The sequence below is a fragment of the Delphinapterus leucas genome, chromosome 13 (genome assembly GCF_059928025.1).
Source record: "Delphinapterus leucas isolate spDelLeu-1000000601 "Yukka" chromosome 13, BTC_Dleu_Yukka2, whole genome shotgun sequence".
In the NCBI taxonomy this organism is placed as follows: Eukaryota; Metazoa; Chordata; class Mammalia; order Artiodactyla; family Monodontidae; genus Delphinapterus; species Delphinapterus leucas.
In genome coordinates this window covers 15,585,683-15,609,359 of record NC_143141.1, presented here as the reverse complement: position 1 = coordinate 15,609,359, position 23,677 = coordinate 15,585,683, and the positions used below count along the sequence as shown (strand labels likewise).

At 43.4% G+C, this 23,677-nt stretch overlaps 1 protein-coding gene across 1 annotated transcript in view; it reads left to right on the top strand.

Moving 5' to 3' along the window:
• Positions 1 to 2,862: 2,862 nt before the first annotated feature.
• KCMF1 (potassium channel modulatory factor 1) overlaps positions 2,863 to 23,677 on the top strand; it is a 76,703-nt gene continuing 55,888 nt past the window's right edge. Inside the window, exons 1-4 of the mRNA XM_089922912.1 lie at positions 2,863 to 3,957; positions 9,234 to 9,294; positions 9,677 to 9,851; positions 10,105 to 10,232. Of these exons, the coding sequence (XP_089779038.1) occupies positions 2,878 to 3,957; positions 9,234 to 9,294; positions 9,677 to 9,851; positions 10,105 to 10,232 (1,444 nt within the window). The 5' untranslated portion in view covers positions 2,863 to 2,877. The remainder of the gene's footprint in view (positions 3,958 to 9,233; positions 9,295 to 9,676; positions 9,852 to 10,104; positions 10,233 to 23,677) is intronic.

The window sequence follows — 23,677 nt, the reverse complement described above, 5'->3', positions numbered from 1 at the left end:
GAGACAGAAAGGAATCATGTGATTGTCTGTCTTGGAGGAGTTTAGCTAAGAAACAAGATGAAAACTAATTATAAATTATGCACAGCATAAGTGAGCACAGGGAACTTACTGGTGTGCCTGAGGGGCAAGGAAGGCTTAACAGAGTACAAGGAATTTTAATTTAGGCTTGAATTTCTTGTCCTCCCTTTAAGCAGAGGGAAGCACAGGTGCAAAGGCCCAGAGGCAGGGATCAATATAGTATGAGATAGCACAGGGTACACTGGCAGAGGCAGGAAAAGTCCTTACGCTGGAAAAGAATGTTGGGCCTTATATGAGAAGTTAAACTTCACCCTCTAATCACAGGAGGCTGGGGTGACAAGAGTTTGCTTTTCTTTTTTAAAGTTAGGTTTAGTGAGGTACAAGTTACACAGAAGTAAAATGTAGTCTTTTAGGTTTACAGATCTGTAAGTTGTGACAAAGGTATACAGTAAACACAACACAATCAAGACAGTATTCTCATCACCTCAGTAAGTTCTCTGTAGTCAATCCCCATCCCCCACCCTCTCAGCTGCAGGTCACTATTAATCTGATTTCTGTTCCTACAGTGTAAGTTTTTACTTTTTCTTCTTTTGGCCGCGCGAGCAGCTTGCAGGCTCTCAGTTCCCCAACCAGGGACTGAACCTGGGTCACAGCAGTGAAAGCCTGGAATCCTAACCACTAGGCCACCAGGGAACTCCCTAAGTTTTTACTTTATAAAATTATACACTCACAAGAAGTTGCAGAGAGAGCCCATGTACACTCCCCCGTGGCCCCCATGGTAATATCTTACAAAACTATAGAAAAATATCAAACCAGGAAACTGACATTAGTGCAATTAACTAGACTACAGACCTTATCCTGATTTCACCAATGTTTATGAGCATTAGCTTGTGTTAAGGTACATAATTGGGCCACTGTATGGATTTGGGTTGGCAAGGCAAGGACACAGAAGAACTCAAGGAAGTGCAGGCAAAGGAAAGGACTGGAAGAAGCATTCCTGGAGAACAAGAATCATTTTTTTAAACATTTATTTATTTATTTGGCTGCACTGGGTCTTAGTTGCGGCACGCGGGATCTTTTGTTGCAGCATGGGCTCCAGGGCGCGCAGGCTCAGTAGCTGCGATGCGCGGGCTTAGTTGCCCGGCGGCACGTGAGATCTTAGTTCTCTGACGAGGGATCGAACCCGAGTCCTCTGCATTGGAAGGCGGATTCTTAACCACTGGACCACCAGGGAAGTCCCAAGACCAAAAATCATTTGATGAACAATTTGGTATGAGCGTTTACATTAATCCTTTTTTGGGAAATGCAGTCTCCTATACGAAGGACAGCAAGCAGGTTGTTTTAATTGAAGGGCCTGATCTCTAGTTGAATTGAGGAAATGTTTCATCTAGTCATGAAAACCCTGAATAACCATAATATTCCTGCTTACTCTTATTCAAATAGGAAAAAATACATTTTTTTAGTGTCTTCATTTTCTTACTTTTGCCTGATTGAAAACAATGTTAACTGTCAAAGATCTGATATTCCCTTCAGGTTTAGACAGTCATCTGTATGCTCTCCTTAATAGGATTAGCTAACATTTCCCCAAACCAAAAGAAACTAACTCTTATTCCTTCCTGGAGTGTTTGTCAGCTCTCCTACCTGCTCCAGCATTTTACCTGACTATATTACTGATAATGCCCTAACCTCTATAACTTATTATTTACAGACATCATTTACTCATCACAAGACTATGGGGTGTTGCTGTCTTCACTTTTACAGCCCAAGAAATTGAGGGTCCTAAGAGTTTGGTACCGGGGAATCACACACACAATACTGTACAATGCTTAGAAAGACACTGGCACAGGGCAAGCATTCAGTAGATATTAGCCTTGTTGGAAGCCCTGTTTTCTCTATCCCACCAAGCCCCCTTACGGCCTAGATGAACCTCTTTCTTCAACAACTGTGCTGGCCTGAATTTAGGCAAAAGCTCCATACATGCACTGGAAGTATTTCTGGTGACAGTCCTCATTTAAACCCGTTTGTTTAAGCCTTAGTTTGACTGGGAACTAGTTCATCATTAGTTACTACCAAATACAGCCCCTGGGTACAGCTGAGTGACCTAATACTTAGTTGCCTGACTTTAAGATGAGCTTTTAAAAATACCTTTCAAATCGAGAAGCATCTTGAAATCAGATGTAATGAAATATGGTAACAAACTGTGTTTTTACTGTGTCCCGTGCTGGATATTTTATATACACTTTAGCTCTTAATCGTCCAAATACCTGTTGTTATTATTATTGTTATTATCATGTGTAATCGCGCTCATTTTAAAGATGGGACATGGAGGCTAAGGAGGCTAAGTCATTTGCTCCAGGTCACACAGATAGTAATGGTGGAAAGGAAAAAGAGTAATCCCAAAGCAAGCAGTACCTTAGAATCCAATTTCAGTAGACTCAGCCTAGGGACACACTTCTAGTTTATGGAGAAAAACAAAAATTCAAATATAAAAGGGTAAATGCCCAAGGTTACATAGAGGATATCAGAACCAGAATCCACGGCACTTGTCTTGACTCCAAAGTGCGATCTCTTTCCACTAAACCACGCTACCAATCGACACGTGGTAAGGGGCTGTATAAATATTTGATGAACTAATTAAGGCCTGAAAACAAAGTTGACAAGGAAGAGGGTAAAAATGTAAAAGATAGATAAAAACAGAAAAGTAGTTCACGGACAGGAAAAAAAGGAAACACACACACATACAAACACACCCCAACAGTTTTCAGAGAAGAATATTCAGGGTCAGCCAAGGTGCTGGAACAAACTTTGCGCGGGTGCTGCCGGACACCCGGGCTGGCGGGAGCGGAGTCTTCGAAGTAGATGGTTCCCGAGGAGCCGGCCCTGGGGCACAGCAGCCAAGACTGGCCGCCTCCCGGCTGGCCTCTCGCGTCCACGCCCTACCGACCGCGAGTCACCCCGCCGGGCAACACCGGACGACTCCCGGAGGCCAGCCGCCTTTCCCATCGGGGCCGCTGGCTTAAAAAGAAATACAAACACATGTCCCCAGCCGGTGCGCAGCCTCCCGTCTGGATCGGAGGCCGCAGGGCGCTGCCCGCTGTCGGCCCGGCAGCCATGCGCCCGAAAGGGGGGAGCCTTCCGGGGTCGCAGCTCGCTGCCGGGAAGCACCCGCCGTCGCGGTTGGCCCGGCCCACCGGCGGGGCGCCTACGGCCCGGGCCCGGATAGGCCCCAGGGGGGGCTGGGGGCGGCCGAGCGCCCCTCGAGCCGCGCGGGCCGGTCATACTGGCGAGCGGCTGGCGCCGGCGGCCGGGCATTTCCTCTTCCTGCCTACGCGCTGCGCGGCGGCGGCGGCCAGGCCGAGGCCGGGCTCGGGCGCCCGACCGCGGCCTGCCGACGAGCGCGGGCAGCCGCCGCCGCGCCGCCCCCGCCGCGCCCTCCAGCCGTGGTGCTCCGGGTTGCTAGGCCCGGCGCGGGCTGCGAGAGGCGGGGCCGACGTGCGGGCGGCGGAAGGAGGCGGAGGAGGAGGAAGAGGAGGAGGAGGAGGCGGCGGCCGGGAGCCGGGGAAGAGGGGCGGGGGGTGGGCCGGGGGAGGGGAGGAGCGGGATTTGCGGAGCGCGGCGCCGCCGCCCGGAGCCGGCGGGCCCGAGAGTGACCGAGTCACGGCGGGCGCCGGCGGAGCCGCGGCGTCGGATCCGCCTCCTGGAGGAGCTCAGCCTCGGCCAGGCCCGGCCCCATTCCCGCCCCGTGCCGCCTCCCCGCCGCAGCCGCCGCCGCCGCGGGAGCGCTCCGCTGCCCACCCCGCCCCCGCGGCCGAGCCCGGGAGTCGAGTGGGAGTCGGCCGGCCGGCGCGGGCAGCGCCGGGACCCCGCGGGGGACACTGCAGCCGGAGCCCGGGAGGGGCCGCGCCGCCACCGTCTGAACTAGGATGTCCCGACATGAAGGTGAGAGGAGCCCCCACCCCCACCGCCAGGGCCTCGGCCTACCCCGCCCGGGCCGGGCGCCGCGGAGGGCGGCCGGGAATCGGCGGAGACTTGGGCTGAGCCCGAGCCGGGCCCGAGGCGCCGGGCCCGAGAGCGAGCGAGGGCGGAGAGCCGGGGCGCAGCCGCCGCTGCTGCCGCCGACACCGCCGCGGCCCTGAACTGGGCCTGGTGCCGGAGGCGGGGCGACCGGGCAGGCCGGAGGGTTTGCACTGTCATGGGGCGGGGGAGGGGGAGGGGAGGCGGCGGGGCCCGTTACCGGCGGGAGCCGGGCCCTCGGGACTGATACCGGACGCCGCGGTCCGCCCGCCCGGCCCCGGAGTCGCTGGGCCCCGGCGCGGCCTAGCGCTCCCGCCGTCCCGGAAGGGCCCGGCGCGGCCGCCGAGCGGGGCCGCAGACGGCGGCAGGAGACCGAGGAGCCGGCCCGGGACCCGGCGGGCGCGTCCGGTCGCCGGGAGACGACGGCGAGTGCCCCTGCCTGCGGGCGACTGCGGGGCGGGCGGGAAGGCTCTGCGGCCGGGGAACGGGAAACCCCCGCCGCCTGGAGCCCGCCCCGGCCTCGCGGCTAGGCCTCGGCGCGGCCCTGAGCTCGGGTAACCAAGTTCCCGGGGCGGATCCGTCCCGGCCGGGCGAGCAAACTCCCTGCTCGGTCACCCGGTAGGAGGGGGACTGGCTCCCGGCCGGCCGTGGGCCCCTCTCCCGGCGTGCATGTCTCCCTAAACCAGGTTTTGGTAAATGACCGTGGTGAGGTCTGTTAGTGGTCAGGGAGCGTTTTGGACTTTGTTTTGCGATTTAAAAACATGATGGGGGTACAGTTGCAAATCAGCAGACAGCTCTAACCCGGCGCCAGGACACAAAGAGAAAAATGTTTACAGCCGAGGTATAGGCGTTGATCTGGTAAAAAATAAGTTAACTTCAGTTTGCTGCCATATGGTTTAGAAAAGGGGGAGGGGGGTTGTGTTTTCTTTGTTTCACTACCACAGATCTTTAAATAAAAAGTATTACGAGACTTGGCGAAAAGTTTATCCTGGTAAGGTTAATGCAAGATTGTAGAAGTGGCTTGAAGATATTGTGTACTCTGGATGTTAAAATACTGTATAGGTGATATAGGAGTGGAGGAAGTTTAGTGAGTCACATTTGTGTGTGCATCACACTGTTAGAAGGGTATTCTTAGGGAAATACAGGCCTTAGAATTTAAAGATTGAAAAACTCAGATTGTTCAAAATTATATTCAGAGCATTACTAATTATAATGTAATTTGAGATGGACTCCAAGAAAATATTGTGTCCAAGGGTTCTGTATTTTAAAGTCAGAAAACTGATAGGAAATAGGTTATATTTTCTTCACTTACTGTGTACAGGTGTTGGACAGTTTGAAATAATAAGGTACATAGGCTCATAGAAATATTTAGAAGCTATGCCTATTTTCCCATTTTTTTCTACTTAATGGCAATACATTTCCTATTTTGTAATTTAAAAGAAGTTGTAATTAAAGTTATAATAAAATTTTAATTGGGGATATTAAAGTTTATCTTAGGCTGAAGTCGTGTGTACATTGACCACCTTCAAGACAAAACGAAAGTGAGTAATGGCTGCAGGCTCTCTTACTCATAAGAACTAGGAGAGTTAAAGTTACAGAATCATAGCAATGGAAGAAGGGTGTTTGAGACCCATTCTCCTTGCTTTAAGAAAATATCCAGGTAGTTCCAGATGGTATATTCAGATTGAATGGTGTCCTGGGAAGATTCCTTTACCCTCAGTAATCTTTTAGAGTAGTTAAAATCCCACAGCGTGAACATTCTTCAATGTAACACAAATTCTGTAATTTAAGCCCAGTTTTCCCTGTTTGGTCCTGTGGAAAGGCATGTGGTCATGAAACTTACATTTACCGTTTAGTTACTTGAATATTACCGAACTCCTCAGCACATGAATAGCACACCTTTTCTGGTAACTTACATAATGCCAGAGGTTTCTGAAAAAGGAGCATTCCTATAATATATCAGTTGAAGACTTATAGTACAATATTTGACAAGTGATTACTTTTTAAGGGTCTGGTTTATGGCCTAAGGCAGGAATGGCAATCTCATTAAGAATCACATTTAATTCATTAGATATATGTTTTGTGGAATTTTAGTTTAGGCTGCCAGTTATTTTCATCAGTAGAAATTTAGCCTATCAACAAATGTAGAGTTTGACACCCTCGATATTATAGTTTGTTTCTTACCCTTTCTTCTTTGGGCCAAGTAATCCCATTTCTTTAGTGGTATGATTTTTGAGCCCTTTCAATCATCTGTCCACCTCCAAATTCTCTGTAGTTGTTGTTTTCCTTTCAGTAGTATGACCCAGGACTGGGTGTAGTAGTCTGCGAAAAGATCTGAACTGAGCTGCCTGTACTGTTTGTGCTTGCATTGTGCTTCCTTTTCAGTGCCTTCTGTAGGCATGTAATTTGTTACTTTGTCTTTGGGCCCATCCTAATGAGTTGCACTATTTTATATGTAACATGTAACTTTGGACAACACAGCCCCAGGATGGACATCTGTCAAGCTTAGAGTCTGTACTTGGTGAAGCAGTGGACTACCTCTGAGAAATGAGATGCAACTAGAAGCACAGAAAAATGTCCTAGCCCAGGGGTCAGCATGCTTTTTTCTGTAAAGGACCAGGTAGTAAGTATCATAGTCTTGGCAAGCTATAAGGTCTCTGTCCACTCTGCCGTTGTAGTATAAAAGCAGACAGCATGTAATGAATGAGGACAACCATGTTCCAGTGAAAACTTTCTTTATGGAACTGCTGTTGAATTTCATTTTAATTTTCATGTGTCATGACATATGATTCTTTGTTTTACCATTTAAAACTGTAAAAACTGTTCTTAGCATGCAGGCTGTTCGAACACAGGAGGTGGCCGAATTTGGCCCATTTTGGCCTGCAGGCTATAATTTGCCTACTTTTACTCTAGAGTAGAGCTTTAGAGAGCTGATAGAACTGGAATTGTTGGGAGTCCAGAAAGGGCCCGCTCTGCTTGGTGTTTCCTTTGGGAATGGGGAGCAAGATCATGGACTGAGCCAGTTCTGTACCTGTTTCCAGCAGTACCATGTCAATTGGGATAGAAGTCATTGTTCCTGAGGCATGGGAAACAGACTCCCCAACCACCTTCCCAGACACTGTCTGAGTGGAGATGATGGTACTCTACATTGTCTCCCGCTTGCCCAACGTGACTTTTCCAACCAGAATTCCAGGGCCTTTTAATTCACTTTGTAACGTTCTTGTCACGTTAACAGACATTTTACAACATCAGTTCCTAGTCACTTTATGTTCAACATACCAACACCATCTAGTTCCATGTTATACACAGTGAAACCAATCATTTTCTATTTCATTTGTAAGAGTATTTTTTTTAATGTTTCACTACATACTTTCCTTTTAAATACATTTAAAGTATAACTGTGTTATGCAGAGCTTAAAAACTATATAATAGCTTTGCATATGTTTTTAAAAACATCAAATTACTCAGTGCTTATTAGCTAAAATGAAATTATGAGTGTTCTTGCATGAGTTGGAGCCTAATTGATTACCTGGGGTTATTACCTTAAATCATTCAACCTTTTTTTATTCGCTACTATGTATAAGGCCCTGGGTTAGTTACGAAGAATGTGGGGATGAATGAACAAGACACAGCTTCTCACCTTAAGTTTGGTGGGGAAGGTGCATATGTGCACAGCTTCTACTGCCCAGTAGACATACCATAAGGAAGGGATAAACAAATTGATGACAAAATAATTACCAACTTTTTTCTTGCTAATTTTGCCCAATTTCAGAGAGGGAATCTATTGTGATTCCTAACTCCTTTTTCTTGAGTGCCGCCTCAGCTTTTTTGTGGGCTACTCTTGATTTTGGATAAAATTGTTCGAGATTTCAAATAGAGTTCCTATCTCTACCTGATTTATATTTCCCCTAGTTTTTTGAAGATTTTCATATGTAAAAATGATAGTGAATAAATGGACAAGTGATGATACTCTGTTATTCTCAGAAGCATCTGATACTGTTTATTTTCAGAATGTAATGTACAAGAGCAAGTAGGCCATTACTCTAGTTTTTGAAAGTTGTACCATTTTTTTGAAATTGTAGAACTCTTCTGTTAGTAGATTTCTCTTCTCTGAAAGTGCTGTCTGATGCTAAAAATGCACATGCAGACAATCCCGTAGTGAATTGCAATAACTTTGTTTTCAGGATTTGGGGACTGGAAAGCCAGGATTGGCAATTAGCATGTGATTTTAATGTGGTGACTTTTGCCTTCCTGTGGCAAAGTAGATTCACTCCCACTGAAAAGATCTTTGCCGTCATGTCAGACAACTTATTTTACTTAAATGATCTGTTGAAAGATTATGACATTCTTACTTGACTTTAAATTTCAATAAATCATGAATTACATTTACCTTGACTTTCAATAAAAGAACATAAATATTTTAATTTCTGGGGTCTTTGATTTCATGATTTTGTATAAAGTTGATTTTGAAGCCCATTTTCCCCATATATTGACATCTGTGTTAGAGTTAAAATGTGACGAAATATAACTTCCCTCTCTTATTTTAAATTAGAAATTTAATTTGGAAGAAATTCCTTTCAGTCTTAGAATTTTAAGAATTTATTAGCAGCAATCTTGCTTAAAGATTGAAAACTTTTTCACAGTGGAAAACTAGGAAGCTTCTGATGTGAAACTACCAAATTCCTTCATACTACGCTTGCAACATTTCAGAAAAGAAATCCATGCCCTTATGAGTCATAACTTAATTTTCAAAAATCAGCTGTATAACATCTACCATATATATTTGCTGAGGTTTGGGTGTTTTTTTTAGACTGGGGGTTCCAGAAGTTGTTCTTAGTGAAGATTAAGGTATCGTTGTGTTATCCTAAAAATAGTGTGTTTTTAATTTCATTATAAATATTGCTGTGTGGCTACATTCATGAATACGGAAACGTTTCCTACCCATCATACTCATAAAATTTAAAAGGAGTGCTATTCATAATTAAAATCTTTGTTGATAAAAGTTTAATTTCATGTTAATTTTAGTGTTGTGCTAGGAGCCATGATGTTGTTCATTTCCTTAAAATGATATGGTATGCTTTTTTAGTCACTTAAGCTATTCATTATAATTGAAGAAAGAGTCTGTAAGAGGTATACAGATCAGAGCATTTTTTAAATGTGCTAATTTTTATATATTATCTATGTCCTGATTCATGTTGGAGATATTGGATAAGGCAGACAGTTTCCTGAGGGAACAAATTACCTGCGTTCCATGGGAAGGAAGTGAGTATTTTGGGTGAAAAGAGAGGACGTTTTGGGGATGGTAAGGACAAGAGGCCAGGAGGGTGATGGCAGAGGAAAGTTAGGGTGGGCCTGAAGCTTGGAAATTATCTGTAGTCACAGGGAGTCAGAAACACAAAACTAACTCTTATGCCGATGAAATGTCTCAAGAGCTGCATGCCAGGAGGTAAAAACTCACTGTCCTGTGAAACTAGCAAGAGATGAATTGCCTGATTGGGCACCTTCCAGGGTGCCATCCCTGCTACCTTTCTCACTGCCTTCACACATGTTTGTTAATCCGTGTTTTTAGCTGTGTCTTTCTGAATAGTGACAAGCAGAGTGTGGGTCTATCCAGTTCATGTACATGGTCTGTGTATCTTTTCAGGGCCACAGTACCAGCCATCAGTCCAGCAGACTTTGCCAGTAGCCGCAAGGGGTATCAGGGAGAAAGTATGGATGGATCCTTGCAAATCCATCACTGCTGTGAGAAAAAACCAGCTGAAATCACAGGAGTGGGTCGGTCAATCAAGTCACCTTCAGCTTGGAGGGACAGACAATAAGTGGGTGAAGCCTCTTGACATCATGACTAATTAGGTTTGCACATTATGTTCTGCTGAAGTGTGTGTCTGTGTGTTCCTTCTCTTGGTAGTATTCATTGCCACTGTCATGAACTTCAAATTTTTCTACAGTCAGAGGATCTTCATTCAGAGCGCCACTTTAGAGTGCTAACTTGATGAGTTGACCATTCGAACAGTCACAGGTATACTCAACTATAATGTTTGGTTTTGACTTTTGTTTCTTTTGTTCCTTAAGACTCTGTCACCCTCCCCATCCACCCAGCAAAGTTAAGTTCCTCCAGTGGCACTCCTGCCTCATTCTCCAGGCGTTTTTTTATGCTGCAATTGTTTACTTGTCTGCCTGCCCCACAAACTACCAGAGGGGTAGGTATAGTGTTACACTTACCTTTGTACCCTACCACCTAGCATAGTGTCTGGCCTTTGGAGGCCCAGTGAACATTTGCCGGTGATTGTTAGAGATGTTAATAGTATTGTCTAAAAAATGGTGAGACTGGACAATGCATTCCTGTTTTTATCTGGAGGAACTGGTTAAGAGGGAGAGAGATTGTAGGAAAGAGAACTTGGAACTTCCATAAAAGTAAGAGGGGATGAATAAACTATGTACATAGAATGAAAATAACTTAGGGTAGCTGACTCCTGTGGGAATGGCCTGGGACTGGACTCTGAGGTACTGTTTTGTTCTCCTTCTGGCTCTGGTTTCAGATTAGCTGGCTGTGGGTTCTGCATATTAATTGTACTGTGTATGAGTTTTTTGGTTCATTCAGTCATTCATTCAGCAAATATTTATGGACTACCTACTCAAGTACCACTCGAAGTCATCTCCAGAGCTTGCCACAAGTTGTTGACCCTTGCTGCAGGGTGATGATATTCAGCGGGTTAGAAACACGTTTGGGAATTAAATGCTGTTGCATAGGTTGTGGCTCTTTTCCAGTGTGCTCGAGTTAGTCCTTGAAGTTTATATTTTATGACAGGATAGTTAAGTCATGTAAGTGTTTTAATGTTTTGGCAATATTTGCTCCCCCCTCCTTTTTTTTTTTTTAAGCTTATTTTCATTCAAGCTTCACAATCACTTCTAATGCTGTCCAGCAGTACATTTCTTTCTTTAACAATATTATCCTTAGACTGTAAGACTCAACACACATCTGCATATATAAGTATCTTTTTGATATTGAATACTTAGAAAAGAGCTCAAGGGATTAAGCTTTTTGTATTCAGTATAGTTTTTTTGCGAAGTCCTTATGGTTATATAGCAACTGTTGGGGTGAGTAACTAGACCGTACTTCCTTCTGTTATTCTTCCTTAGCCAGCATTCTCCTTTGGTGTCCTCTGTGATTGTAGAGGTTTGGCAGTGCAACCAAATGAGAAACTTTCTAAGTCAGGAGTTAAAAACATTGAAATAAAATGGGCGGGGATTATATAAAGGAGTTGTTACAGATGTGTCCCTTCTCTGCAAGAATGAAATACATGCTGGGAGCTGGGGGCTGGTTTGGTGTTGGGAACCAGGTAGTTTTCATAATCAGAGATCTTATGTTCATCCTTATTGACACTACTAGGGATTCTGACACAGTTAATTGCAATTTGAATTGAATGTAACCTGTTCACGTGTTTGTATAGCTATAGATACGGGTATACATAGTAGTCACAGAGGTAGAACCAGTCTTCCTATCCTTGGGAAAAATGGTGATTAGAACCTCAAGTTACAGTGGATGAGCATCTGGCCCGTGGTGATCCTGTATTAGGCCAGGATCAGGGAGCTTCACTCCATGTCAGACATACTGCATATCTTCATGCTCATTCATTGTTCCATATCATTTTCTGCAAGCTTCTTAGAAATCACCCAAATGGTAGAGGAGATAGCAAATCTACTTGCAGAACTGGGGTGCGTGATCACACTGTCCAACAGAAATCTAATTGCAAGTCACATGTAATTTTAAATTCTCTGATAGCTACAGTAACAAAACTAAGGAAGTGAAATTAATTTTAATAATTTAATGCTTTTAACCCAATATATACAAAACAGCATTTCAACATGCAATCAGTATACAAATTGTTTATGAGATATTTTTACATTCTTTATTCTTTACAATGCTATAAAAATCTAGGGTATATTTCACACTTAATACTTTTCAATTCAGATGCTAGATTTTCATAAAGAATACTTGGTCTTGGGCTTCCCTGGTGGCGCAGTGGTTGAGAGTCTGCCTGCCGATGCAGGGGACACGGGTTCGTGCCCCGGTCCAGGAAGATCCCACATGCCGCAGAGCAGCTGGGCCCGTGAGCCATGGCCGCTGAGCCTGCGCGTCCGGAGCCTGTGCTCCGCAATGGGAGAGGCCACAACAGTGAGAGGCCCGCGTATCGCAAAAAAAAAAAAAAAAAAGAATACTTGGTCTTAGTTGAGACATACTTTAGACTCATATATCGGGGGTCTGCTAATTCATCTTTTGATCATGTACTGTCTCTTTTTGTAAGTACATGTTGATGCAGTATTGCCATCTACTTAATGGTCTGTTCATTAGCATTCTAGATTTCTGTTCCTAGAATTTCTCTCCTATGAAGCTAGGTTTTACCTTACTTTTTCACCTTAAAATTATTTTTAACCTACTTTAACTGCATATAACCATCACAATAGAAACCTACTTTATAAACAGCTACAAATGTATATAAATTCTAATCCCTTTGTGAGCTGTTCAGATTGATGAAGTATGAAGTAATGGCTTCAGGGTGATTTTAATGTGAGTTTGGGGGTTATTTTAAAGTCCCCTGCGTTGACAAATGTAGAATTTGCAAAAATTGTTACTAGTCCATTTCAAGTTCTGTTACGGTGAATTCATCATTTGAAAACAGTGACCCCTAGGCTTGGTAATTTATTGTCGATATATTTCATTGTATAGATTAGATCTCTAGTATCCATCTCCAAAAGTCTCTTGGCATCTAGCAATAGAAAGACAGGTGGTTATGATTGTTCTTTAAAGTAATTTTAAGGAAACTGACTATGGAGTTAATACTTAGCCCACTATCAAGGTTAGCCACCCACTGGTGACTTCTCTCTTTTACCTATTTGGCTTATTGTTTTTCAGTTACAGCTAGATTTGCAAGTGAAAACAGAGTGTTTGGAAGACAGTCTGTTAAAAATTAAAGACCTAGTGTTTTTCTGTCTTCATTTTATTGGAGCAACATTTCCACTGAGCAGTCAGTTTTACGGTTCTTTTTTTTTTTTTCCCTGCAGTCCCCCTCCAGCCAGATCACTGGAACATAAGGAATCTGTGGCTCGCTCTCTCTTTTTTTTTTTTTTTAATAGTATAAAAATGCTAGTACTGTCATTTTTGGGTACTCTCATCCAGTGGTTCTCAAAGTGTGGTTCAGGACCAACAGTATCAGCATCACCTGGGAATTTGCTAGAAATGCAGATTCTTGGACTCTACCCTAGACCTACCAAATCAGAATTTCTGGGGGTGGGGCCCAGCAGTCTGTGTTTTAACAGTCTCCTACCTGGACCCAGTTACAACCAAAGGCATTCTTTGCCTGAGGTTGTTATTGCTGGTGACAGGCACACAATGGTTGTGGGACCACTTTTCATGGTGTGATACTAACCAAATGGAAATGGAGCTCATGACCTTGGCGTCATTCTTCTTGAACGTCATGCTGTTGTCACCTGAGGAGGTGCAAGAGGAGCATAGCTCTCCGCTCCAGACTAGTTCTATTTGTTTGTTTACTCAACATATATTTATTGAATGTGTACTTGGGGCTAGGCACTATTCTGGCCACAAGGAAACCATAGTGAACAAAACAGAGAAGCTTCCTGTCCCTCTGACACTCACACTCTATTAGAAGGAGTATACTGGGGGTGTATGGCCTACAAGCCAAACTTGGCCACTGCCTGTTTTGGTCAATAAAGTTGTATTGGAGCACAGCCACATCTCCTCTTTCCCATATTGTCTAAGCTGCTTTGTGCTACAGTGGCAGGGTTGAGTAGTTGTCACAGAGAAAGCTGAACATATTTATTCTCTGCCTCTTGGCAGAAAAGGTTTGTGGATCCCTGAGAAAGACCATGAAAGAATGAATAAGTAACAGAGTGTTAGGAGGTGACAAGTGTTATGAGAACCCATACAACAGGTTAAGGGAATAGAGAACGGGGGCCTACTTTAGATACGGTGGTCAGGAAGGGCCTTTCTGAAGACAGAACTTTAAAAGAAAAAATTTGAATTAAGTGAAGGATGTGTAAAGGAGGGTACAGCAAGTACAGAGGCCTTGAGACTTGGAATGCTCTGGGAACAGCAGTGAGGCCACTGTGGATGGCGGACAGTGATCGAGGGGGAAGAGGTAGGAAATGGAGTTGACATGGCCAGGCCAGACCCTGCATACCCTGTATGGTGGGCTGTGGTGAGGACTGTTGAATTGTTAGTGCTTTGAGAAATACACTGTAGAAGCCCTTCTTTAGAGAGATCTTTCTGGCAAAGGCTGGAAACTAAATCCCTAATGAAGCACATTCCAGCATCTCTAAGAAACATTTCTTTTTGAACTTTCCCCTATACTCTTCATTCTAGGGAGTCCACCAAGTAGGAGAATGGGAGGGAGTAGACTGCAGAGCTAAGAAAACATGAGCGAGTTGGAGAGAGGTAGATGGGACAATACTGAGGAGACCGGGGTTTCTAGAAAGGAGACTCCCATATGCCAGTAAGTCCTAACTTCCAGTTCAGTGCTACGAATCTGGTTTCTGTAAAAGATTACTAATATACTTCTTTGGTCTCTTCCCAAGGGTGGTTGTGGAGATGAAATGCCAGCACATGTAAGAATGTTTTCTAAGTTAGATAAAGTGCTGCACAAATGTAAGGTGATGGTATTTTTATTATGGGAGATAAGATTAGAGCAAGGTAGATAGGGAAGGATTTTGATTGCCACACTAAGGTCAGTCTTTTCCTTTTTCCATACAGGTTATGGGATGGAAGGGGGGTTGGGGTAGTGCATCAAAAGTTTTAAGCAGAGAAAGGGCATGATGAAGAGTGGCATGTTTTAGGAAGAGTGGTGGGGTCCGTGTGCAGAGTAGGTTGGTGCCTGGGGCAGGGACCAGTTAGAGACTCTGGCGGAATGAGGTTGAAGTTAAAAGGACCTGAATTAGTCAGTGACAGTAGGAGCAAAAAGAAAAAATATGACTTGAGAGAAAGTCCTGTTGCAAGAGAGGAGGGACTGAAGTATAATTTCAGGACAACCGGCCAGGGTGCTGGGAGGATAGCAGGTTCTTTTGGTAGTTAAGGAAGATAGGAAGGGACAGGTGGGGAAAAGATGGGGGAAAAAATAATTTGCAGCTTTTGACATTCTGAATTTAAGGTGATGGTAGGCCATTAGGTAGAAATCAGGAGTTGAGAAGTACTACACTGGGGCTCAGGAGAGAGAAATCTTGGTTAGAAAAAACAATTTTATAGCCCCCTACATTGAAGTCTGGGGATTGGCTAGATTTCTAAGGAAGAAAGCATATAGAGAAGGGAGGATCAGAGATCAAAGGGAGAACCATGATTGTGATGTGACTTGGAAGCCACAGACCGTTCCTGACCACCCATCATGTGCAGTAGCACCTGTCATGCAAGTATTGACTTTACTCCTTTAGACGTAGGCTGCTCTGAGTAGGGGCGAGAGGTAGAGAAGATGAGGAGGTGGGAAGGGGAGAAGCTAATACTAACCAAACATCTGCTACAGTAATAGTAGTATTTATTGAGTGCTTACTGTCCGAGGGGCACTGTGCCCAGCATCTCACATGTACCAACTCATTTAGTTCTCACAACTGTCCTGTGAGGTGTATATTTATTATCCCAGTGTAATGGATGAGGAAGTTGAAGCACTGAGTTCAGTACCTGGCCCAAGGTCACACAGTCTGCGATGAAGCTGGAATTCAAACCCAGGTCTGGGTTCTCAACATTAAGCTGTACTCTGTACCAGGCACTTTATAGACTGGTTCCTACAGCAGGGATCACAATTAAAAGGCTTCGTAAAATTTCAAAACAACCCAGCAGGTATGTTATCCTGCTTTAAAAATTAGGGATTTGAGTCTAAGTAAGAGAGGTTAGCTTATTTGTCCTAGGTCACCCAGGTAGTAAGTGGTAAAGCCAGGACTTGAACTAAGTTCTGTCAAAAACCAAAGCCCATGATCATTTTATTTCATTCAGAGGTCAGTAAACTTTGTGTACAGAGCTAGATAGCAAGTACGGCTTTGCAGGCCACATGGTCTCGACTGCAGCTACTCCACTCTGCTGCGGTGGTATGAAAGCAGCCCTAAGACTAAACATAAACAGATGAGCATGACTATAATCCAATCAATCTTTATTTGTGGATACTGAATTTGAATTTCATATAATTTTCAGGCATCACTGAACATTATTCTTTTTAAAATTTTCTAAACATTTTTAAATGTAAAAACTGTTCTTAGCTTGTAGGTTGGACAAAACAGGTGGTGAGCCAGATTTGGCCCATGGGCAGTGGTTTGCTGACTCCTACTTTAATCCATTCATTTAATAAATATACATTGAATACTTTCTCTATGCGGAGACATTGTGTTGGGCACTGGGGATGAAAAGCAGAGGGAGTTCCAGTTCCAGCCTTCTAAGATGAGACAGGTAATTATAATACAATGTAGTATGAACTATAATAAATTTATACCTGCAAGGTATAGTGAAGGAATAGATATGGGAGGCTTCTCAGTTTTATGGATGAATTCATGAATGCATCCCAAAAGGAGTTATGTATTTGAGCTGTATCTGATGTTGCGGAAGAGTATCCCATGGAAAGAGACATGGGCAGAAAGAATTTTGCTCTGAGGGGAGACCATAAGAAATTGAACAATATTGGAGCAGAAAGGGAGGGGCTGATGCCAGGAGATGAACCTTGTCAATAGGATAGGTTAATGGGAACGAGTTTTTAGGAAATTTTAAACCAGTATGACTTTTGTGTTCTAGAAAGAGATGCTCTGAAGGATGGGTTTGCGGGGGGGTGGGGTGGGGGGACGGACAGGTAAGTTACCACAAGATAAGACAATTGCTATAGTGGGTGCAAATGAGAGACCTATCTGGTGAATGGTTAGGCGTGGGGATTTTGGAATAATGAAGAGTCTAGGAAAACTCGAGGTTTGGGCTTCATTAGTTGGGCAGTGCTGTTCATCAAGATTCATATCTAGGACAAAGAAGCATGCTTTAAGGGTGAAGGTGGGAAGTAGGGAAAAGAGAAGTGACTTCCATTTTTAGCATGTTGGGTTTGAGGTACCTGTGGGACATCCGGGTAGAGATGACCAGGGACAGTTGAACATGTGGGTCTGGAATTCAGGAGGAATAGGTCTGGGCTAAGATAAATCCATAGTGGTAGAGTTGATTGCTCAGTGATGGTGAGGACATACAGATTAAGAAGATTGGTAGACCAATCATTCAGCCCTTGGGAACAGTTCACGTTCAAGGAGCAGGAGACTGGCTGAAGGGGATAGCCTGGAGAGCGGGAGAGCCAGGGGAGAGCATTGTCACTGAAACTTAGGAAGGTGACGTCCTGGAAGGAGGATGTGGTTAGTATTGCCGCAGAAAGGTCAAGAAGATAAGGAGTGAAGTGTTCTTTGGCTGGGACTGTTGGAGTGAGGAAGGTTGTGGAACTTAATGAGCACCTTCAAAGGCATAGGCTGGAGCCCAGATTGCAGTGTATTCAATCCTGAAGGAACATGAGAAACTGGAAACACTTCTTAAAGATTAAGCTGTGAAGGAAAGGAGAGATGTCTGTAGCTAAAAGGTAGATACTACAGACTGATACTAAAGACTGGGAAAAGTCATTCACTCAACACATACCGTGCCAGGTACTGGTGTTGAAACTGGGGATAGAGTAATGAAAGATAAGAGGAAGTTCTCAGCGTAGAGCTTATGTTTTAATGGGGAGGTTGGATACAGAAAAGGAACACATAATTTAATTTTGGTTACTGATAAATATTCTGAAGAAGATAAAGCAGACTGGGGGATTAAGGATTGAATATGATGGGAGGTGAATGAGTGGTCTGTGTGTTTTTTAAAAATAGATTGGTCAAGAAAGCCTTTCAGAGGAGGGTGACCCATCTCAAGCAGAGGCTTCAGGTATACAAGCCCTGGAGTTAGAATGAAGTAGGTTATGCGAGGAACAGGGTGGCTGGAGCTGACTAGGTGAGGAGGTGGGGATAGCCTGGGCCAGATTACATGGGGCTTTACGGGTGATGGTGGGGCATTGGGGTTTAATCCTTTGAATGTGGATCTAACAAGGACACAGGCAGGCCAGGTGGGTGAGAGGAGGGCCATTTACTGAGATGTGGAGGGGAGGAGCATTTGTGGAGGCTGGAGTCAGGAGTTCCGTTTCAGACATATTAGGTAAGAGATGTCTGTTAAATGTTCAAGTGGAGATGTGTGCTGAATCAGCTGGAGTTGTTTGAATGAGTGTGAACAGGTACAGGCTCAGCAATATCATTAGGTATCTTAAAGTCAAGACTTGGTGTGGTTCTACTGCCTTTCTTTCCAGTTTATTGTGGCTCGAGTCCCTGAACCTTTTAGTAGGTAAGTGTCTGTTTGGGGGGCCTGTGAACCTGTTTTTTTCCCCCAAAGTAGCAAGAGAGAGGGAGCATAGAGGTCACAAGCCCGGTGTGTCTCCTGTGCCAGTGTTGCAGTGATACAGGTCCAGGCCAGGAGAGCTCAGTGTGGGACTTAGGCCCGTTTGGCAGCTGGATAATGAATTAGTTTATTTGAATCCTTTTCTCTCCAATAAAATCAAGAGAAGATAGAATAATAGACCTTTTGGTCCAGAAGGAAATCAACCTTTTTTTTTTCCCAAATAAAATTGCAGTCTGGAAAGGCTGAGTCACACTACTTGAGATCACAGTGAGGGCTAGAATTCAGATCCTATGACTCTTATTCCAGGCTCACTTTGTACTATATATGCTGCTGGGATGAAGTTACCCAAAACTGTAGGCTCAGGGAGAGTTATTAGTTTGTAGATACTCTGAGCCTAGATTTCTTCAGTGGATAAAATTTTCTGTTCACTCAAGGTTTTTTTTTTTTCTGAGTTGCTGACTAGTAAATTTATCAATGGGACTTTGGAGCCAGACCACCAGGGTTCAGACCCCAGCCTGGTCACTTACTTTACAAACTGTGACCTTGGGTAAGTTGTTCACCTCTGTGTGTATCATTTCATGAGGTGGGCATAATGCTAGGGTGGTTATATTTGATGGTGATTATATATATAATGTTTAGAATAGTGCCTGCCTGGCATATGGTAAGCACTCATGGTCTGAGCCGTCATCATCATTTTCGTCTTGGACGCACAAAACAGTTGTGTCTACCGTACTTCTCCGTTCCGTGCCTGTAATTTGGGTGTTAACGTTATGCAAAGTATATAAGAGAAGATATAGGAAGGTAGGGTAAGATAAGGTATATAAGGTAAGATATAGTCTCTCCCTTTGAGGAATTTGCGTTGTAATGGAGGGAGAAGTTTTAAAAGGCTTACCTATTTGTTATAGGACAGTGAAAGCCATGAATAATCCCTTACTTTCCTAACATTCTGTGAATCTGAGTGTTCAGATGAAGGCAAAGGGACTAAGGAGAAAGAGGTTTGAGCAGGTTTTGTGGATAAGGGACTTGCCTGGGTAGAGGAGAAGCAGACATTCCAGACCAGTGGGGTGGGCAGAAATGAGTATGTAATAAGAAGGCCAAGGTAGGAAAACACAATTTGTGAGAATTTGTGAACAAAGAACAGTTTTGCTAGGGAAAAGGCCCATGAAAAATAGTAGTGATTGGGATATATCGAGGATATATCAAAACCAAGCATACCAGACTTATCTCTTTTGATTGGGTTTCTAAATTGGTATATCAAAGTATCGCCATAGACAGTATCTTTCATTAAGGTGTATAAAAGACTGTCATTGTCCTCGTGGACAGGATATTAGCTATATTAGATGATGATGTCAGAGGAGTGCATCACTGATTGAGTAGCTCAGAGTGTTGATCCGTAGATTAGTGGCAACCTAAAGAGAGGACTAAGGAGGTGATTCTGTACCTCTTTTTTTCTGTTCTAAGATTTTTTTTTAATTGACTGAGATTAACACATTGGTAATATATTCCCCTGTTCTATTAACCAGGTTCATCACATCAGCATTTTGCCATTTTAAAATCAATTTCCTACCCCCTTCCTTTTGGGGGGTTTGAACATTTTTAAAGCAAATCCGAGACCTGTGTATTATTTTACCCACAAATATTTCAGTATTTATCCCCAGTTGATAGGGATGCACACACACGTGCCACGGTATCATTATCACACCTCACAAAATTAACAGCAATTCTTTAGTATTATATAATACCCAGTTCATCTTCAGTTTTCCCAGTAGTCTCAGAAACGTCTTTTTAAAGTTAGTTTGTTAAAATCAGGATCCAAAGAAGGTCCACATAATTACATTTGGTTGTTATGTCCTTTAAAATCTCTATAACAGCCCCCCACCCTTAAAAATGCTACTTAGTTTTTGAAGAAACCAAATCACTTCTTTGGTATTTCTAACATTCTGGTTTGCATTTTTATGATGTCGTTTTATCATATTCTTTCATTCTCTGTATTTCTTTTAAGCGGTAATCAGTTCTAGAGGGTTGATTCAGATGTTTGTTTCATAGAATATTTTATAGGTGCTGAATATTTCATAATACTTATTATATCACATTAAGAGGCCCATAATGACTGGTTGTCTTAGTGGATTCAAATGTCAGCTGTCCCTCCATTGGCAGTTACTGATGTAAACTGCCTGGATCTGTTGTTTCATAGTGATTGCAAGATGTTGATTTTTCCATTTTTGTTTTTCCTATGTTTATTTTATTCATTGGAATTTTTCTATAAAGAACTCTGATTCACGTACTTTAAAGAAATCACTGTAATGCTCTCATAAAGGATAAATAAAATGAAATAGTGCCTTTCAGGATGTAAATGCTCAGGCATAATTAAATTAGAGGAAATAATGAAGAGGTTAGATACTTGTACCTATGTAAGACTCACTGTGAGTCGGATAGCTTCAAATGCAAATCCATACAGACATGTTGTGTTGGCAGTTCACCTTCAACAATGTTGCCATCAGTGCTGTTTCTGTTGAACAACTCTTGGTGTCAAGTTTTAAACAATTTACCCAAACAGTTACTGATGATTTCAGTGTGTGTTTAAATCTTACAAAAGATACTTAGTATCTGTACGTAAAATTCAGTTAGCTTCCAAGTTCAAATAATTATAAACAGGTTTTTCTGTTTGGACCTTTGAAAGATATGTGAAAGGTAGAACAGCAGTTCTTCATTGTGTCGTATTGTCCATCACACTGCAGGTTTCTTAAATCCCTGGCACTGACCTCCCAAATGCCAAGATGACACCCAAATTTCAAAATGCCCTTTCGGAAGTAATACCACACTCTTTAAAAACCACTAGTCAGGGCTTCTCTGGTGGCGCAGTGGTTGAGAGTCCACCTGCCGTTGCAGGGGACACGGGTTTGTGCCCCAGTCCGGGAAGATCCCCCATGCCGCGGAGCGGCTAGGCCCATGAGCCATGGCCGCTGAGCCTGCGCGTCCGGAGCCTGTGCTCCGCAACAGGAGAGGCCACAACAGTGAGAGGCCCGCGTACCGCAAAAAAAAAAAAAAAAAAAAGAAAACCACTAGTCAAATGCAAATATTATTAAGACAGGAAATCAAATAACCACTATAAATAAACATTTGAAAATAGGAGATAAAAACCACCTCTCGGGCTTCCCTGGTGGCGCAGTGGTTAAGAATCCGCCTGCCAGTGCAGGGGACACGGGTTCGAGCCCTGGTCCGAGAAGATCCCACATGCTGCGGAGCAACTAAGCCCGTGCGCCACAACTACTGAGCCTGCGCTGTAGAGCCCGTGAGCCACAACTGCTGTGCCCACATGCCACAACTCCTGAAGCCCGCACGCCTAGAGCCCATGCTCCGCAACAAGAGAAGCCACCGTCATGAGGAGCCCGCGCACTGCAATGAAGAGTAGCCCCCGCTCACCACAGCTAGAGAAAGCCCACGTGCAGCAATGGAGACCCAACACAGCCAAAATTAAATAAATAAATTTAAAACAAAACAAAAAAACCCAAACCACCTCTCTTTTTGCTAATATCACTTTATGCCTAGAAAACGTGAAACTCTTTTAAAATTATTACAATTATTGAGATAATTTAGTAAGCGATTGGTGTATATACCTAGAGGTGAGAATTGCTAGGTCATAGCGTAAGTGAGCAACTTAATTTTCATTTAAAAATTGTTCTTGCACTCACTTATTTTCCACCTCGTAGAATTGCTTGTTTCTTCCTGATTGTTAACAGTCTTAAGGATATTAAACCTTTTTTATATTATAGGACTTTTTTCTGAATCGTATTTGCCTTGTATATGCTTTGGCTCCCCCAAAGACTTTTCACTTTTATTATAGACCTATCTCTGTCTTTTCTCTATGCCTTCTGGGTTTCATCCTGCCTTAAAAGGCTACTTTTTTGCCCTTTGCCATGCCCACAGTGTTTTTGTTTATTTATTTGTTTTTTAAGATAGAAAAGATAAAAAGAAATTGAGGGAGTGACTTGAAGGCATCCATATGGGGAGTAGGGAAGGTGAAAGCACCTGCTTTAGAGAGACAGGGAGGACCTGGAGGTGGGAGGTAGATCCCAGAGTAGACTGAGAGCCCAGGAGGTGAGGGACGTTTGTGAAGCAGGCAGCGAGTGTGAGGGACCTTGTAGGACAGTTGTTGGCCACCGATCTGTTCAGTAACTGGGGGACCACAAATTTATTTGACCTTGACTTCTAGCAAGAAATACATTTTTACAACACCCAGAAAAACACACACAACGGAAACAAAAGTTTCATGAAATGGTCCCCTGTTTGCAGTGTACTCTGATAATTTTCAGTTGTTTTCAAGAAATTCTGATTAAGATCCACTAAATTAATGATTCTCAACCCAGTCAGACCTAGTGCCTCATTTATTCTTACAACAAATATTTTAAGGCTGTTGATTATCCTGAAATAAAGTGAGTAGATAGGTCATCAGCTACCTTAGATGTTACAGTGAAGTAGTTGACGGCCTGTACCTGCTTACAGTAAATACCTTCGGATTTAATGTAAAATAGATAGCTAGTGGGAAGCAGCCGCATTGCACAGGGAGATCAGCTCGGTGCTTTGTGACCACCTAGAGGGGTGGGATGGGGAGGGTGGGAGGGAGGGAGACGCAAGAGGGAAGAGATATGGGAACATATGTATATGTATAACTGATTCACTTTGTTATAAAGCAGAAACTAACACATCATTGTAAAGCAATTATACTCCAATAAAGATGTTAAAAAAAAAAAAAGAAATAGGCTCAGAAGACATACCGTATAAAAATTATAGGAAAATGAAAGAGCTGAGATATATGTAGATACTAAAATAAAAACTGTTAGAATAAATAAAAACTATATGATAAGAGGAAGAGGGAAATTTTTAAAAATGGAAAATATGATAAGAGAGGGAAGTAATTTTACTTGATGTGAGGATAACATAAGAAATTAGACTGTGAACATGGAGAAGTAAAAGTAGTATCACATACTCACCAGTGAGTTTGACCTTATTTATACCTGTGATGTCAAAATAATTCCCTGTGAAATGACCTGGCATGAGACAAGGAAGTGATAAAGTCTCACAGAAAACCTGGAAGAAGCCATCATTAGCAACCTGCTTTCAGACTCTAGTACTTAACTACCCTGCAGGGCATATCCTTTGATGGGCAGTGGGGTGTAGAGGATGGATTAGAAAAAGAAACAGTTAACAGCCATG